The 19,817-nt window shown below is 46.7% G+C and overlaps 1 protein-coding gene across 1 annotated transcript in view; it reads left to right on the forward strand.

Annotated features, from left to right (window-relative positions):
* Pkd1l3 (polycystin 1 like 3, transient receptor potential channel interacting) overlaps window positions 1-19,817 on the forward strand; it is a 71,969-nt gene that overhangs the window by 1,054 nt on the left and 51,098 nt on the right. Inside the window, 5 exon segments of the mRNA XM_037206253.1 lie at window positions 6,118-6,231; window positions 10,472-10,573; window positions 13,904-13,953; window positions 16,022-16,117; window positions 16,457-17,419. Coding sequence (XP_037062148.1) covers window positions 10,564-10,573; window positions 13,904-13,953; window positions 16,022-16,117; window positions 16,457-17,419 — 1,119 coding nt within the window. The 5' untranslated portion in view covers window positions 6,118-6,231; window positions 10,472-10,563.

Raw genomic sequence — 19,817 nt, forward strand, 5'->3', positions numbered from 1 at the left:
TAGCTGAATATTGTTCCATACCTATGTATACGGTATTATCTTTATCTGTTCATCTGTTGCTGATTCCATAACTTGGCTGTTGTGAATAGTGCTGGAAAAAGGAAAAGAAGATAAATGGGTGTGCAGGTACCTCTGTTGTGTGCCAACTTGGGTTCCTTTGGCACTCTACCTAGAAGTGGCATAGCTGGAACTGTAAGGTAGTGATTCTATGTTTGCTTGTTCGTTTTAAATTTTTGTTCTGTGTGTGAGAGTTCAGGCACCACCCTACTGTGGCAGACATGTGGAGACCAGAGTACAAATTCCAGGGGTCAGTTCTCTCCACTTGGTTGAGGCAGGACCTCTCTTGTTTCTGTAGCACTGCATACTCCAGGCTGGCAGGCAATTCCGTCTCTATCTCCCAACTCCCAGTAGCAATGCTGGGATTACAGATGCTTACCACTGTATCCTGTGGGTTCTGGGGTTCAAACTCAGGTTATCAGACTTTCACATGTAATAACTGTGCCAATTTATATTCTTACAGGTAGCGTTCAAGGTTTCCCTTTTGGCTAGATCCTTGACAACTGTGAGAGCCCACGGTGACTCATTTTCCCACAGGGACTCAGTTTGAATCTGAAGTCCAGTCTGACTCAAAAGAGTTCAAAGTTTGTTTGCTCTAGTCTCTTCAGAAGCTGTGAGAAAGCTCTGATCAGGTTCCTGGGAAAAGTACAGGGGCTGTAAGAAAGTCCTGATTAGTTTGTGGGAAATAACTAGTTATCTAGCTAATTCGAAATTCTAGGCAAGCTGCTGATATTAGGTAGAACATATCTGAAATATATGAACTGCCTGTTCCTTGATTCAAGGTCTAGCCTGTCCTGTGCTTTGTTCTATGTTTGCCTTTCAGTTTGTATATAAACTGGCTGTGAAATAAACTTAGGACTTACTTGGTATTGACCAGAAGCCTCCCGTCACTGATATTCGGTCTCCATCTATTCTGTCTCTGTTTTTTCCTCAGCCTCACACCCTACTCAGCTACCTTAGTCGACTCGTCTGCTGGCTCCAACAGCCAACATAGTTGTTTCTTTTCTTCATGAAAGACAGGCTGAGGATTGAAACTGAATGTCCATGGAGCTATATCGTCATGTCCACAAAAGCTAAAGATGCTGAGCATTTCTTCATATGACTTGTTGGCCATTGATGCTGCTCTAGAGACCTGCCTGCTCATTTCATTTGCCCACTTATTGATTAGATTACTTGGGGGGAGGGTTGGTATTTATGTTTACTGGGTTTTTTATGCTGGATATTAGTCTGCTGTCAGATAAGTAGCTGGCAAAGCTTTTCTCCCATGCTGTAGTCTGTTTCTTTACTCTGCTGCTTCCTTTGCTGTACAGATTTTTCATTTCATGCTTTTAAATTTCCTCCAATTGCCAATCCTTGCTATTTCCTAGGTAACTGGATTACTGTTCATAAAGTCCTTGCCTATGCCTATATCTTGAGCATTTGTTTCTATATTTTCTTCTATTAGTATCAAACTTGCAGTTTCAAGTCTTTGATTTTTTTCAGTTGATTTTGGACAGAGTGAGAGAGGGGATCTGGTTTCATTCTTCTACATGTTGGGTATCCAGGTTTCCCAGCACCATTTGTGGAATGTTTGGGCATCTTTGTTGAAAATCCAATGGCTGTAGCTATGTGGGTTTGTGTCTGGGCTTCCTATTGTGTTGTACTGGTCTTGGTGTGTGCCTTTGTGCCAGAACCATGCTGTCGGTTACTGTGACTCTATACTAAGCTTACCACCATGCTGTGATGCTCACCGCATTACTCCTTCCCCCTCAGGATTCTTCTGTACCCCCAGTGAAAAAATGAGGATTGTTTTCATGTTTCTGTGAGGAGTTGTTCTGGGAATTGGATAGAGTCAGTAGATCGTTTTCAGTAGCATAGCCATTTCCACAATATCCTGCCAATCCATGAACATGGGATGTCTGTCTTCTAGCATGGTCTCCAATTTCTTCTTCAGTGTTTTAGAGTTTTTCATTAACAAGGTCCTTTGTTGCCTCTGTTGGGCTTATTCCTGGGGATATTCTTATTTGCTTTGTGTCATGGGTTATTAGTGAGATTGTCTCCCAGAAATCTTTCTCTGTGGCTATCTACTAAACACACATAAGAAAATGAAGGAAAGTAAGCTAATGATTTATTGTTGTTGTTTTAATCTTCTATATTTACTTATTTGATTCTCTCTCTCTCTCTCTCTCTCTCTGTGTGTGTGTGTGTGTGTGTGTGTGTGTGTGTGTGTGTGTGTGTCGAGATCAGAGTATAATTTGCAGGAATCAGTTCTGTCTTTTCATCATGTGGGTTCTGGGGATTGAACTCAGATCCTCAGGCTTGGCAGCAAGCGTCTTTGCCCACTGAGCCATCTCACTGCTCCCCCGATGGTTTTGATGTATTGATTTTGTATATGCTATTCTCCTGAAAGTGGAGTCTTCAAGGTGTTTTTATTATTTTTATTTTATGTGCACTGGTGTTTTGCCTACATGTATGTCTGTGTGAGGGTGTCAGATCTTGGAGTTACAGACAGTCGTTAGCTGCCATGTGGGTGCTGGGAATTGAACCCGAAGTCCTCTGGAAGAGCAGTCAGTGCTCTTAACCGCTGAGCCATCTCTCAGGCCCCCAGTCTTCAAGGTCTTTTAAGTATAGGCTGATATTATCTGCAGACAGGGATAATTTGAGCCCTCCCTTTCCTGTTTGTAGCTCTTTTTATATTTTTCTCTTGCCTCATTGTTCTAGTGAATAATTTCAGTGCTATACTGAATAAAGCTGATGTTTTAGTTACGGTTTCTATCGCTGCGACAAAACACCATGACAAAAAGCAAGATGGGGAGGAAAGGGTTCATTAGGCTCACACTTCAGCATTGCTGTTCATCACTGATGGAAGTCAGGACAGGAACTCAAACAGCACAAGATCCTGGAGGCAGGAGCTGATGCAGAGGCCATGGAGGGGAGCTGCTTACTGGCTTGCTTCCCATGGCCTGCTCAACCCACCTTCTTATAGAACCCAGGACCAGCAGCCCAGGGATAGCACCATCCACCATGGGCCAGGCCCTCCCCCGTTGATCACTAAATGAGAAAATGCCTTACAGTTGGATCTCATGGAGGCATTTCCTCAATTGATTCTGACTTTAGAGCTGTCTGCTTCTGCAATGATTTTCAAAACTCATAATGGCATTAAGAGCTGAGGATGTAGCTCAGTGGTAGAGTTCACGCACGTGGTCCTGAATTCAGTCCCAGTAGCACACACACCAAACACAGGTGGAGAGAAAAGAAGCATTGTTTGGCCTGCTCAGATGACCGTCTTAACCCTGAAAGCTGCCAGGGCTTTTCAGTACTACATTCGCTTGCATGTATGATCAGTTTCTGGCATAAAGAAAAAGAACCAGCTGTACAGATCAATTAAAGGAGTGTAGCAGGTGATGACCAAGTGGTAAGCACTGTAAACAAAATGTTTTTCAGCAAAAACAATAACCAAAAATAAATGAGAGAATTGAAGATTGCCAATGGCGTGACGTACTGTGCATGCCACAGTCAAAGGAGACTGTGCAGTCATAAGCCAGAACCACACAGATCTGCTGTTTGGTTCAGCCAAGTGTGGACTTGGTTGATTTCTAGTTTTGTTTGGTTTTTTTATTCACTCTTTCATCAACTATTATCTGGCTTTAATGACCAGGTAAGAGCTTTCAAATACAGTTCATGTGTGGTTTTGGTTTTGTACACTTAAACAGAACACAGCCATCTGAACCAATCCCATTAAGAAACAGAATGCAGCCATCTGAACCAATCCCATTAGAAAACAGAGTACAGCCAGCCATCTGAACCAATCCCATTAGGAAATAGGGTACAGCCATCTTGACCAATCCCAGTGGCAGCAAATATGGAGGACACACAAACCTAGAGATTTATCAGCAATAGTCTTTATTTTCTTATACATTAAAATCCTTCTGGGAGTCTTGCTGTGTGAGTAGATTTCAACTGCTCTGTCACAAAAGCATTCTTTAATCAATCATAGGGGGCTGGAAAGATGGCTCAGTAGTTAAGAGCACTTGTTCTTGCAGAGGACCCAGGTTCAATTCCCAGTACCCACATGATGCCTCACAACCATCATGGCTCCAGGTTCAGGGGACTCGACATCATCTGGCTATGCAGGTACCAGGCATGCACACGGTGACCATAAGTACATATAGGGAAAACACCCATATACATGAAATAAAAATAAGTAAATACTTTTAAAATGTTTAACTCAATCATAGCACTCAGTAAGATCAGTTTTACTCTTTATAAAAGTAATCATTTTTCTGGACACAGCTCCCTGCTAGGGTGCTTGTTTGATATGCATGAGGTCCCAAGTTGGATCCCTGTGCTGTAAAAACTAAAATCACCAAGTCTAGTAACCCTGGCTTAGATATCCACTAGCCTCTCCCTGCTTACAGAAAGACTTAGCTTCATAATGGGTCTGTATTTGCTAGAGACGTCTGGTTATGTAGACACAGATGGAGACATGCGTGTCCTGGTTGTTTGCTATTTATTTGCAGCAGGTAAGAACTCCATCTGGGCTCTCCAAACAAAGCGAAGCCTTTTTTTCTCCTTGACAGGTTGTTCCCAACCCACAAAAGAGCCATACAAATGATGATGACCAACTCACTGAGTCCTATTTAAAGGGCCAGGCAGTTGCCCTGCCTCCTTTACGTGGTCTCACTCACGGCGCAGAGAGAAGATGCTCTTCCCGAGAAGGTCCTGGCTCTGGCTGTACATTAGAGTAGGTGTCCTTCTGGGACACGAGCCGAGCAACCCTGAGCAACCTGGGAAAAACAGCTGCTATCAGCTTCACAGGCTCAGCTGCAGCTTCGAGGAAGCCGAGACTTACTGCCGCAGCAACCAGGGAGGGCGCCTGGCTCACACTTGGAACCCAGGGCTTCAGACTTTCTTTCAAAGCTCCCTGAGAAACGAAATAGTGTGGTGGGTCGGGGAAAACCTAACGCTACCGAGAAAGCGTCAAGAGACAAGCCACCCAGGTAGGGCTCTGCTGCTGAGTGTCGAGGAAAGAAACATCCTGTGCCTTGTTCTAGGGTGGAAGAAAGTTACTTTACTCTTTCAGCTTTTGTATTCAGAAAAAAAAAAAAAAATGTGGACTGGAGCATCATCTCTCTCTGCGGGTGTCCACTTTCATGCCCCGGCCTTCATTTGTCTCTGGAGAAAGGCAGCCAGCTTTTTGTCAGAGCCCATCTGACACTTAGTTCCCCATCTTCATGTATGATGCAGTTTTGCTTGGTTTAATTTGGGGTGTTTGGGGTTTTGTTCGGTTTTGTTTTGTATTTGAGACCGTTTTGCTTTATAGTGCAGGATGACCTGAAACTTGGTATTTAACCCTGACTGGCCTCAAACTCTCAATTCCCCCTGCCTCAGCCTTCTGAATATTGCCTTTCCAGGTAGAGAACTGGCTCGTATTATGCAAGATCCCAAAGAGGAAAATCTTTTACAGTGACTGTCTTTGTTATCCTTGGCTCCAAACTTCCTAAAACAGAAGCTAGAAGAGAAATTACCTATCTGTTGTCTTTCTTACAAAATTGGGTACCCTAATCTTGCAGCTTTTGAGAAAAAAAATTCAAGAAATTTTATGTGATCATTTCTCCATTAATGTCTAGGTAATTAATTCTAAGCGCTATGATTTAAAACATATAGTATTGAAGAGTAATCTATAATATGTAGGGAGAAGTCATAAATTTTCATTTGTTGGAAGCCAGAGCAAATCAGGCTTTTGTGTAGAGTACGCATTAGTGCTACTGTGTGTGTGTGTTAGAGGCCGGAGATCAATCTCAAGTATTTGTCCTCACCTTCTACCTTGTTTGAGGCAAAGTCTTTTTTTGTTGTTTGCCACAGCATACCCCAGGCTGGCTGGCCCACAGGTTTCTGGGGACTCTCCTTCCTCCACCTCCCATCTCACCTAGAGGTGCTGGGATTATAGACATGGGCTACCGTGCCCGGATCTACAGGGGCTCTGGGGATTTGAACTCAGGTCCTCACACTTGCCCACTTAGTCATCTCTCCTGCCTGACTTTGAAGAATGAGACTTAACTGAGTCTTGTGTCCCTCCAGGAGATGTCACTGGCTTCAGGGCCCTCAAGTGCCCTTCTGTGGTCACAAGCTCTAATGAGAGCTTCTCAACAAGGGATGAATGCTCAAACAAGCATCATTTCATCTGCCAGACTGGTGAGTGATGAAGCTACTTCAATTTCAGTTTCAAAACTGATTTTACATAAGGAATGCACATGAGAGGATTCATTTTAAATAGTCTGTAATGGACCATAGGATAGATACAGGAATTCCTATTTTTAATTATCTTTGTAAACTTGTTTCTGTGTGCCTGTGGGAATGGGCTGTGGGAGTTGGCACTTGTGCCACAGTGCTCATATGTAGGTCCAAGGACAACTTGTGGGAGTCAGTTTTCTCCTTCCACCATGTGGGTTCTGGGGATTGAACTCAGGTCCTCAGGCTTGGTGGCAGGTGCCTTTACCTCTGAGCCATCTCTCCAGCCTGCAATTTTTATTTTCATGATACTAGTTATCACAACAAACACTCCCCTTTAGATGGCTTCATACATCCCACTATGCTAGCTGCTAGTCGAAGTCCTCTCGTGGTTGACTTGGTTGAAGTGCAAGAGAAACTGATTTAGTAGCTTTCACCTTCTGAATGCGCACCCCTAGTGTGGTCAGCGCCGGGTTGTAGAGACAAAATATGAGAAAGCAAAGAGGATGTGGCCTGTGAAAATGAGAAGACAAAAGAAGCCATCGTCTCTTAGAAGTGTGCTTCCCTGGAGCTGGAGATCAAAACGGCCAGTCGGTGCACACATGTGTACAATGTGTGTGAATTCAGGTTCCTGTAGAGGGCAAAGGGCAGAGGCATCAGATTCCCCCTGGAGCTGGAGTTGTAGACAGACACGAGCTTCCTGACATGGATCCTGGCAATCAAACTCAACTCCTCTGCAAGAACAGTGCACACACTTATCCACTAAGCTAACTCTCCAGCCTAACTATCATTTTTTAATTAAGTGATACTCCTGGCAATGGCTTCTGTTTTTATAAAGCATTTAGTTGTGGCCCAGTAGATTCTTGACGTCCTTAGGATATCTCAGACCATCTAGACAAAATTTCATTCCACATTTGGGGAGGGGGGGGCGCGGCAGAGTCTCTCACTTTGTAGCTGTGGCTGTCCTGAAACTAGCTCTGTAGAACAAGCTAGTCTCAAGCCTAAAAGAGATACTCCTGCCTCTGCTCACAGAGCATGGGATTAAAGGTGTGTCCCGCCATGCCCATCCACTTCATTCTGCTTTTAAAAACGTACAAATACATTCTTACTAACATGTGAAGTGTCTGTGACTAGCAAAGACAGAATTCATTGTGGTATCTCTGTGCCCCAATAGGAAATCGCCTTCCTCGAGGAAGAGGAGAGAAAGCACTCATTGTCTCAATGCAGGGAGCGCCTAGTTTCAAGCCCCTCAGGCCTCACCCTTCCTGGTTCTTAGTGCCGTGCCCTTCTGCTTTGTCAACATTGCAGCTGGCTGCCATGAATGAGGCCACAGTAGTCATCTGAACCCCTCACCAGTCAGCCGCCATTGTTTCCTCCTCGAAAGCTGCCTCCCATTATAATGTTCACCAGCTGTATTACCACTGTTAGTCACCCATGGTCACTATGGAAGGTTGTTCAGCAAGCCCACCTCCAGGTTAAAAAAGCAATTTTTAATTAATGTAGCCTGCTTGAGGATATGGGCATCACTTTTGAATGGCAGTTGAGTCTTTGGACAGTCTCAAGAATTCTTGGCTTTGGACTCTACAAATACAATCCTCCCCACCCTGTGATGCCTCAGTCTCATTAGTTATCCAAGCATGACTTTGAATTTCTGACCCTCCTGCTTCTACTTCCCAAGTGCTGGGATAACAGGCCTGAGCCACCATGTCCAACATGATGCCTAAACTTCTGGGTTTAGACATGCACATGTCTGAAAATTGCAATGGACTTATCTGCAATATAGGCTCTATCATGGGGAATGAAGCAAAATGAAGAACAATGTATAGAGTGGGATGTTTTTAAAAGACAGCATGAACATGCATACACACACACACACACACACACACACACACACACACTTACGAACAGAACAGAAAAAAAAATTGGGCTGGGTGGTGGTGGTGGAGGTGGTGGTGGTGGTGGTGGTGGTGGTGGTGGTGGTGGTGGTGGCGCACGCCTTTAATCCCAGCAATCTGGAGGCAGAGCCAGGCAAATCTCTGGTAGTTCAAGGCTAGCCTGGTCTACAGAGCGAGATCCAGGACAGGCACCAAAGCTACACAGAGAAACCTTGTCTCAAAAAACAAAAACAAACAAACAAAAGTTGGCACTAGAGGCTGATGGGTAGGAAAGAGACAGGGCAGAAAGGGCAGCCAGCCCTCTCTGAATGTACTTTGTCTTACGGTTCCATCACTGGGCCACTAAATGTTTTATGTATGTATCGCTGTGTTAAGTGCATCACCCAAATCCAGCTTCCACTAATGGAAAGTCAAAGAAGAGGAGCATTTTAGAGGTTCCTAGGCCATCAGGTCCCCTCCCCTGGGGCCGGAATTTGGTAAAAAGACATCTCAGCCCTGTTCCTCATGGGAGGCCACTGCTGACCCCTGCTCTGGAGGATGCAGCTCTCACCAGACATCAGATGCCAGAGTCATGATTTTAGCCTTCTCCGGCTCCCAAACTGAGAAAAAAATTATTTCTGGTTTGTTTTTTGTTGTTGTTGTTGCTGCTTTCTTTTTTTATTTTTTTGAGACAGGGTTTCACTGTGTAGCCCTGGCTGTCCTGGAACTCACTCTGTAGACCAGACTGGCCTTGAACTCACAGAGATCTGCCTGCTTCTGCCTCCCTAGTGCTGGGATTAAAGGCGTGCACCACCATCGCCTGGCTATTTCTGTTATTTCATTCTTCTTTTTTTTTTCTTCTTCCCTGTTCCTCCTTTCCTTCCTCTTTTCTTTCTATGTTGTAATGCAATCCAGGGTCTTGTTCATGCTAACCAAGCACCCCTCACCAAGCCACACTTCCAGCCCTAAATTTCTGCCCTTTATAAATTACTGAGTCTTTGATACTCTATCAGCACAAAACACATTAAAAAAGATGATAAAAACATCTAGATCAAGGACTTTAGCAATTCCCCAAAATAAACAAATTTTAAAAAAAGATGTGTCAGGGAAAAAGTGAAGCTAGCAAATTTGAATCATTTAATAATTTTCTCAAAATAAATTGCTCAAGATCAGAAAAGAACCAGAAGAATATTCCACAAAAGCAATAAAAGCTTCTGGTTTCTTGTTCTTGTTGTTTTGGTAACAGGTGGCTGGAGCATCAGCTGAGAGCTTACATCCGATCCACAAGCATGAGGCAGAGAGAGAGAGAGAGAGAGAGAGAGAGAGAGAGAGAGAGAGAGAGAGAGAGCGAGCGAGCTAACTGGGAATGGCATGGGCTTTTAATACTTCAAAGCCCACCCCTAGTGACACACCTTCTCTGACAAGGCCACACCTCCTATCCTTCCCAAGCAGTTCAAACAACTGGGGGCCCAGTATTCAAATATATGAGCCTATAAGGGCCATCCTCATTCAGCCCAACACGCGCACACACACACACACACACACACACACACACACACACACACACACTGTGAAATAAAGTAAAAAGCAAGTTGCCATCTGCCCTAAGGAGGATATAGAAGACTCCTGGTTGTGGGAGACTGAGTAAGGAAGTAAAAAATAGTCATGCAAGAACAATGTCGAATAGAGTAGACACACTGCGGATCACCAGGCAGTGCAGATGCAAACTGAGGAGGATTGGGATCCTAATTTTTTAAGTTGAGATGTAGCCAGTGTAGTTATACGATTTTCTCTAGTGTTCAATTTGCATGCTTGAGAAACATGTATGTATGTATGTATGTATGTATGTATGTATGTATGTATGTATGTATTATGTATGTATGTATGTATGTATGTAGAAATGAGGCACACCAGGGTGTCACTGTTGGGCTGAGAGTGTGGCTCAATGGCAAAGCCAAAGTGCATGTTGCCTGGACCACCACAAAAGCCACACCTGCCATTTCTGGACCCTGAGCTCTACAGACCCAGGTTACAAAACCGAAATGGAAGATGTTTTACTTGGCATGTCTTTCATACCAGGAGTTGAATCCTCTGCTGCTCACTTGTTGGCCCAACTAGACTCAATTTTAGGTGTCCAGTAGCATACAGTCAGATGTGGCTATGGTCAGATCAAAGGGGCTACTTCAGAATCCCCATATTGTTATCTAACGGAAATGATTAATAATATTTGTTTGTTTTTTCCTGGTTACCATGTGTGTCTGTAATGTAATTTGTGAGCTTAGAGCCAAAGCCATAGCCAACAGCTAAACCTTTCTATTGACTCCACACAGAGGCCTTTCCCCAGCATGGTGCAAGCAGCGGGAGAAATGAACACAGTCTAGGGAGACTCAAGAAAAACAGAGGAGTCCGGAGAGAGACACGCATGCCCTCAGGTAATGTGCTTCTTCTCAAGTGTGTGATCCAGTCTTCCCTGGAGGTACCCGGAGCTGAGGTAAGTCAGAATAAGTTGTTTTATCTGGAACCAAGGAACCATGGCCTGCTTGAGTCTGCATATCTGATTTCAGTACTGCAGTCTGCACCCCTGGTCTTTCTTTGTGGTGTTGGCAATCAAGCCTAGGGCTCTGCGCCTACCAGGCAAGCACTATACAGCGGAGTCACACCCCCAACCCTTTGCTATGTGAGCTGCCATGTGGGTGTTGGGAATTGAACTTGGGTCCTCTGGAAGAGCGGCCAGTGCTCTTATAACCGGTGAGCTGTGAGGCTCCCTTCATAAACCTTTAGAAAATAAATTCTCAACTAATCCCATGGGAGACTGCAACCGGACTCCAGGCGAGGGGTTCCCTTTCCTCTCTCCGTGTCTCCTTCACATTCCCTGACTTTTATCCCATCTTACTATCAAGATGTTAATCCAGGAGAGCAAAAGGAGAGAGCTTGCACTTACTCAGTAACAAGCCAGGAGAAAACACTGAAGATAGAATCTTTGTAGTTCACCAACTCTCTGCCATGGGCAATCCTCACTGTCAGCCTGACTGGGTTAGAATCACCTAGCAGAACAGTGATGGACAGCTCTGGGTAGATCTGTACCAGTGTTCCCAGAGAGCATACAGTGAGCAGACAAGACCCACATAGAATGTGGGGTGACACTGTCCCATGGGTGTGAGGCCTCTCCTCTGGAGAAGGTTGAAAAGCTCTGATGGTCTCCTCTGATTACTTATCCTCCACGATGTGAACTACTGGACCAGTTCTGCCACACCCGCACTGCAATGATGAGTCTAAATAAAGTCCTCCCCTGTGAAGTTGTTGGTGGCAGCCATTCTGTCATGATGGGGTAACCAAGACTCACAGTGGGCCCTACAACTTCCTCTGGAGCCATAGACTACTCCTCACCGCTAACTGGCTGCCTGTGCTGGCTGGTTTTATGTGTCGACTTGACACAAGCTAGAGTCATCAGACAAAGGAGCCCCATTTGAGGAAATGCTTTCATGAGATCCAGCTGTTAAGACATTTTCTCATTTAATGATCAATGGGGGAAAGCCCAGCCCATGGTGGGTGGTGCCATCCCTGGGCTGGTGTTCCTGAGTTCTATAAGAAGATGTGTTGAGCAGGCCATGGGAAGCAAGTCAGTAATCAGCTCCTGCCTCCAGGATCCTGCCCTGTTTGAGCTCCTGTCCTGACTTCCTTCAGTGATGAACAGCAATGCTGAAGTGTTAAGTGCTGTGGGCCACAGAAATACGTAGTAGGAAGTCAGCTGACTATGACAAAGCCACACTTGGAAGAAGCCAATGACTTTCCAGAGGACAAAGCCAAGGCTTGAGTCTTGGTGATGTTGGCTTTTGAATATTAGCCGTTTCCTGCTATGAATTTCATGTGGGCTATTATAGCTTTTCCATTTGATTCTAAGAACTTCTAATAGTGTTAGAAATAGTCATTGGGCACAGTTTTTCCCAATACAATTCAGGTATTGGATAACTTCCCCCCAACTGTATTGACAACAGCCACACAGGCAAGACTTCTTTTTTTCCAGGCTGTTGTTTCCCCTTTTTAGCATTAGAATCAGGTATCTGCCTTCTGTAATTATCTCCTTCAGCAAGTATCCAGGGCCAGGGCCATCTCTGCACAAAAGCAGTTTATCTGAGATACTTCTCAAACATCCAAGGACAAACTGCAGATAGATAAGTGTCCGGACCCCCTGCTAGTCTCCTGAAAATAAGGTAGATATCCATACAGGGACAACTGCCAAGGCCAGATGGATGTTAGGTACAAAGCCTTGTTTCTTGTGCAAATTAAGCTTAAACTCTCTTTTCTCCCATAGCCCAAGTGGTATCTCCAGACCTCCCCTCTAACAATTAACTCAGAGCAAAAGGGCTTTTACATACCAGGTACATCAAGCTGTGGCACAGGCTGCCTAGCTACCCCTGCCCTGACAGAAAACGGCACAGCCGAGGTTAGACCGAGACAGATATGGCTCCAAAGGAAAAAAAGGCAGTTTTATTTTCAGCTCATGACTTAGTGACTTAGACTCTTAACATTTTAACTAACCACTGTTTTTATTCTTTTTTTTTTTTTTTTTTTTTTTTTTTTTTTTTTTTTTTTTTTGGTTTTTTCAAGACAGGGTTTCTCTGTGTACCTTTGGAGCCTTTCCTGGAACTCGCTCTGTAGACCAGGCTGGCCTCAAACTCACAGAGATCCACCTGCCTCTACCTCTCGAGTGCTGGGATTAAAGGCGTGCACCACCACCGCCCGGCTTAACTAACCACTTTTAAGAATACAATTTGAGCATATAAATCTCTTTTCTCAGATCTATTTACCCAGTTTAGCTGTCAGTTGATTCTATTCCCCATTAGTCATTTCCCTTTTGGGTTGCTAACGATAGCGGACAATTACTGCTTACCCCTCCTTTTGACCCTGTAAGAATTTAAGCTGTGTGACCTTGCTTTGGCCAGAGCATTGCTGATTGCATGGGTATATAACTGTAAACCTCAGAGACTTGAGAGAACTAGATTGGGGAACTACGATGGAAAGAACTAGATGGGGAAGAACTAAGAGCAGAAAAATGTAGAGAGAATCAGGCAAGAAAGGAGCTAAGTGTGAGAGCAGAAAAGAAGCTGTGTATAGAGAGAAGTGACTCAGAAGAATAAAGTGAATGGACTAAAGAGTTTCCTATACGTAGATTTATTTGACAGTCCCTCAGATTAATTAATCTTCCACTGGTAACATCTCTTCTGGAACTCTGGGAAAAGACTGTAGAGGGGCCAGACCCCAATAGTCTTTGTTATGTAAGCCAAATAAACCCTTCCTTTCCCAACTTGCCTTTTGGTCATGGTGTTTCATTGAAGCAATAGAAACCCTAAGACACTGCCTAAAAAAAATTGATTGCAATAGCACCAAGGCTCTTACACAATTAGGAGTCTGTGTTGTTCTGACCTCTGTAGCTCGTCCTCTAACAGCCATTCCCTGACGGGCTCTGTAGGTGGTCTAGGCTACCAACACCCCAAGTTCTGAGTCACTTGGCTGCTTCAGGTGATGGCTATCCTAATGGAAAATGTGAGAGGAGAAAGACAGCAATAATGAGTGGCCTGGAGACTTAGCTCAGTGACAGAGTACTTACCTGGCATGCAAGAGGCCCTAGGTTCAACCCCCAGTCTCTGATGACACTCGGAAGTAAGCAAGCAATCATGGTAGCCAGATAAAACTTTATAAATCAGTGTTTTCCAAATGACTTCAAGTTAATCATATACAGTTTCACCTTCTCTTTTCTCTAGGAGATGTTCCTCCGCCAGCCACATGTCACCAGCATGCTCCTACTGATCTTGTACGTACTGTGATCCAAAGACACATGTGAAGTATTCATCTCTCCTGTCAGTGGGTTCTGCCAGGATTTTACTGTCGCTCAGAGTGTGTGGGCACAGCTTTCTAGAAAAGGAAGAATTGGGCTAGCGGGTAATCTGAAGACGGTCCAAGCCACTGGCCTTTGTGCCTTTGTGCAGATGTGGTGACCCGCTCCTTGCTGTTCTAGCCACTGGTCTTGGTGCCTTTGTGCAGATGTGGTGACCCGCTCCTTGCTGTTCTAGCCACTGGCCTTGGTGCCTTTGTGCAGATGTGGTGACCTGCTCCTTGCTGTTCTAGCCACTGGCCTTGGTGCCTTTGTGCAGATGTGGTGACCTGCTCCATGCTGTTCTAGCCACTGGTCTTGGTGCCTCTGTGCAGATGTGGTGACCTGCTCCTTGCTGTTCTAGCCACTGGTCTTGGTGCCTTTGTGCAGATGTGGTGACCTGCTCCATGCTGTTCTAGCCACTGGCCTTGGTGCCTTTGTGCAGATGTGGTGACCCGCTCCATGCTGTTCTAGCCACTGGCCTTGGTGCCTCTGTGCAGATGTGGTGACCCACTCCTTGCTGTTCTAGCCACTGGCCTTGGTGCCTTTGTGCAGATGTGGTGACCTGCTCCTTGCTGTTCTAGCCACTGGCCTTGGTGCCTTTGTGCAGATGTGGTGACCTGCTCCATGCTGTTCTAGCCACTGGTCTTGGTGCCTCTGTGCAGATGTGGTGACCTGCTCCTTGCTGTTCTAGCCACTGGTCTTGGTGCCTCTGTGCAGATGTGGTGACCCACTCTGTGCTATTCTAGCCACTGGTCTTGGTGCCTTTGTGCGGATGTGGTGACCCGCTCCATGCTGTTCTAGCCACTGGCCTTGGTGCCTCTGTGCAGATGTGGTGAACTGCTCCTTGCTGTTCTAGCCACTGGTCTTGGTGCCTTTGTGCGGATGTGGTGACCTGCTCCATGCTGTTCTAGCCACTGGTCTTGGTGCCTCTGTGCAGATGTGGTGACCCGCTCCTTGCTGTTCTAGCCACTGGTCTTGGTGCCTCTGTGCGGATGTGGTGACCCACTCCTTGCTGTTCTAGCCACTGGTCTTGGTGCCTCTGTGCGGATGTGGTGACCCGCTCCGTGCTGCTCTTTGTTTGCCCTCTGCTTCACTCAGAGAACTTGCAGCATCTTTTAGAAACACGTGCATACAATAAAATCTGGAAGTCAAAGAGGGAGAGGAGCCAGAGGGAAGGGAAGGCAGCAACGGTCAATGCAGCCGCCGCAGTCCAGGCCTTCTCCTCCTCATGGTTGACATAGTGACCTTGAGACCTGTCTAAACTGCTTTGTTTCTTTGGTCCCGTGTTAACTGAAGAAGTGTTTTGAGCAATATAAAAAGATGAAGGTGAAATAAAATTCCCTTCTTGGCATTTCCCAAGCCGACATCCCTTGCGAGGCTGCCTTGAGGGAGACAGCGAAGTCTGTACCACTTCATTAGGCCCCCTCATCTCTCCGGTTCCTTTGCCCCGTCCTCCCCTGTCTGACCTGGCACAGGAGTCAGAGGGAGCCTGATTGCTGGCACTGGACACGCCCCTCATCCCTCCTGCTTCCTCCTCAAATACACCCAGCAGGCTTTGGCCCCCTCAGACATCCTCAGACGCGTGGGCAGAACCCACTGCTTTCTTCCCTGTCCTCACTCTCACCTCTGACTTCCGGTCTGAAGCGCAGCCTTCCTCCCCTATCTGCTCCCCTAGATGTTTCCTTCACAGCATGTTCTCAGTACCTGATACAGTTTGTCCATCAGTCTCCACTCCCATTGAGGCCCTAAGAGGCCAGACACCAGTGTTCATGTTGTTCCATGCCCTAGTCCTCTAGAACCTGGTAAATGTTTAATAAGTTATTGAATGGTGGGCAGGGAATCCATTGTCCTAAATGTACAGTGTGGACCGTGTCCTCTCAGAGGTGTGACTGCAGTGTCCCATAGGACATGGGAGGCCCAGAGTGAAGACAGAACACTGCCCCCGTGATGCTGCACCTGGTGAAACAAGAGTCAGCCTCTTCCTTTACATGTTTTTACCTTTCAGCCTGAGCCACTGTGCTTTCCCATCCTCCCATTTTTCTCATTACCTTCAAAAGTCATACCACAGATGATAATTACATCTCCAACCAGAAGCTCACAGGTGACATCAGCCACACCTGCACCCAGCAGCTCACCACAGGTGACATCAGCCACACCCACATCCAATAGCTCACTACAGGTGACATCAGCCACACCCACATCCAATAGCTCACTACAGGTGACATCAGCCACACCCACATCCAACAGCTCACTACAGATGACATCAGCCACACCCACATCCAATAGCTCACTACAGGTGACATCAGCCACACCCACATCCAACAGCTCACTACAGATGACATCAGCCACACCCACATCCAATAGCTCACTACAGGTGACATCAGCCACACCCACCCACAGCTCACACAGGTGACATCAGCCACACCCACATCCACTACAGGTGACATCAGCCACACCTGCACCCAGCAGCTCACCACAGGTGACATCAGCCACACCCACATCCAATAGCTCACCACAGGTGACATCAGCCACACCCACATCCAACAGCTCACTACAGGTGACATCAGCCACACCTGCACCCAGCAGCCCACCACAGGTGACATCAGCCACACCCACATCCAATAGCTCTCTACAGGTGACATCAGCCACACCCACATCCAACAGCTCACTACAGGTGACATCAGCCACACCTGCACCCAGCAGCCCACCACAGGTGACATCAGCCACACCCACATCCAATAGCTCACTACAGGTGACATCAGCCACACCGCACCCAGCAGCCACACAGGTGACATCAGCCACACCCACATCCAATAGCTCTCTACAGGTGACATCAGCCACACCCACATCCAACAGCTCACTACAGGTGACATCAGCCACACCTGCACCCAGCAGCCCACCACAGGTGACATCAGCCACACCCACATCCAATAGCTCACTACAGGTGACATCAGCCACACCTGCACCCAGCAGCCCACCACTGGTGACATCAGCCACACCCACATCCAATAGCTCACTACAGGTGACATCAGCTACACCCACATCCAACAGCTCACTACAGGTGACATCAGCCACACCTGCACCCAGCAGCTCACCACAGGTGACATCAGCCACACCCACATCCAATAGCTCACTACAGGTGACATCAGCCACACCCACATCCAATAGCTCACTACAGGTGACATCAGTCACACCCACATCCAATAGCTCACTACAGGTGACATCAGTCACACCTGCACCCAGCAGCCCACCATGGCGTGTTATGACAGAGGTCACCAGGCCTGAGTCCACAATACCCGCTGGAAGATCTTTGGCAGACATCACCTCAAGTGCAAAGGAAGACACTGGCCCAGCGGTCATCTCCACCCATCCACAGAGGTCATTTCCGAGTCCAGCCTATCAGGTAAGCCTGGAAAACAGAAGATGACTGGGTGACTTCATGACAGAGAGGCACTGAAAGGCCTGGGAATGTAGCTCAGTGGTAAAACACTGGCCCGGCATGTACATGGCCTGGGTTCAGTCACCAGTATTGAAAATTGGTCATGAGAAGAGCACATATGTCCTTCTCTCATGGCATCTCCAGAGTCACTTTTCAAAGCACTTTTGATGGTCACCCTGTCACCTCCCAGGAGAACTGTCACTAGAAGAAAAACGAAGCAAGTCTAACCCGAGGGTTATGTGTGCATTGCTGCACTTGACGGCTCATTCTTAGTTAAGACTCACATATTCACACACACCGGGGGGGGGGGGGGGGGGGGGGGGGGGGGCAAGAACTTCTGCTAGCCTCTCCACTGTATCAAAGGTGCTGGAAAAAAGGGGGAGCCACTGAGACAGGGTGACTGACAGGATCCCATTCTCCACTCCAACTTTTAAAACTTCAAACCCGGTTTATATGCAGCCTGACACTTTACCATTCAAACATCCCATTTGCTCTGATCAGCTTCACACGGTGATGGAAGCTAGATGTTCACCCTTGTCCCAACACTGTCTTCCACCAGGGAAGGACTAGCCTGCAATAGCTTCAACCAAGAATGGGGTTCCTTTCCTTAAATAAAGAGAAGCCAGAAATGTAGAACAAATATCCAGAAGTGTTTACAGATAAATTACTAGAACCCGTTAGGGGAATTTAGCAATGTTGCCCAATTCCAGGTATGCGTTAAGTGTGTGTGCAACGATGGGAAAATTAAACACAGCCAAGTGAGGTAGCCGACGCCTATAATTCCAGTACTCAGGAGCCTGAGGCTGGAGGATTGCAGGTTTAAGGCCAGCCTAGGCTACATAAATGTTAAGATGTGCCATGATGTGGCCCATCTGGGTTCTAAAATACCAAATGCGGTATGTGTCCCCACAGCTGCCTGTAGCTAGGAGAGCATCTGGAAAGCCCAGCCTCTGCTGGGGCATGGGGTAGCAGCTACAGCTCAGCCGTATCTTCATCCTTTCTTGTTTGCACCTCAGCTGTCAAAGCCACAATGCAGTGATTCTCAGTCCAGGGTCCTTCTGTCAGTGACCCCTCCCACAAAGTCAGGTATAACCTATTGGACCACGTGGCCCACGAGGGTGGTGTGCTGGTTAGTCAACTTGACACAAGCTGGAATTAGCTGAAAGGAGAGAGTCTCAATGGAGAAAATCCCTCCACAAGATCCAGCTGAAGGACATTTTCTGAATTAGTGATTGATAGGGGAGGGCCCGGCCTATTGTGGGTGGGGCCATCCATGGGCTGGTGGTCCTGGGTTCTATAGGAAAACAGGCTGAGCACGCCATGAGAGCAAGCCAGTTAAGCAGCACCCCTCCTTGGCTTCTGCATCAGCTCCTGCCTCCAGGTCCCTGCCCTGTTTGAGTTCCTGTCCGGGCTTCCTTCAGTGACGGACTACGATGTGGAAGTGTAAGCTGGCTGGTGTTTCCTCACAGCCACAGAATCCCACCGGCTCCTCTCTTCCCACCTAACGCAGCATCTGCAGAGTGCAGTAGGGCCTTGGTAAACGTCTCTTGAAGATGTGTGTGAAAAGCGGGCTGTTCTCCAGAACTCCAACAAGTAGTTGGGTTTACACGGGCATCAGTAAAGGTTGGACTTCCAATATAGAAGCTTTGTAAGCGAGGGCCTTGCTCTGTTTGCTCAGTTTGTCTGGGGAAGCGTTTGGCACCTCCCCTCCTGCCACAACAGTATTTGAGGGTTTCCCTTTTCAACATGAGCTCTTTTCCCCAGTCTTGAGGCTTCAACCGGGGACCTTGTGCTTGCTAGATAAGCTCTCTGCTGTAGAATATTATTTTAAGGTGTGTTACTTTTGATTATGTTGCATTTGTTTAACTCTGCGAAGCTGTGTTACTGTGCCTGTCTAAAACACCTGATGGGCTAATAAAGAACTGGACAGCCAATAGCAAGGCAGGAGAAAGGATGGGGGAGGGCTGGAAGGCAGAGAATATATAGAAGAAGAAATCTGGGAGGAGGGGAAAAAAGAAGTAGCTAGAGAAGGAGGAGGACTCCAGGGGCCTGCCACCCAGCTCCACAGCCAGCCACCAAGTGAGAGTAAGATTTACAGAAGTGAGAGAATGGGAAAAGCCCAGAGGCAAAAGGTAGATGGGATAATTTAAGTTGAGGAAAGCTGGCAAGAAACAAGTCAAGCTAAGGCCGGGCATTCATAATTAAGAATAAGCTTCTGTGTGTGATTCATTTGGGAGCTGGGTGGTGAGCCCCCAAAAGAGAAAAGAGTTTAAACCCCCCCCAAAAAAAAAAACAGCTCTCTGGCTCTCTGTGAACTCATTCCTGTAATCTGACCAGCAACCTCATCTGCCTTTGGAGTTTT

This window comes from Peromyscus leucopus, chromosome 5 (genome assembly GCF_004664715.2).
Source record: "Peromyscus leucopus breed LL Stock chromosome 5, UCI_PerLeu_2.1, whole genome shotgun sequence".
NCBI lineage: Eukaryota > Metazoa > Chordata > Mammalia > Rodentia > Cricetidae > Peromyscus > Peromyscus leucopus.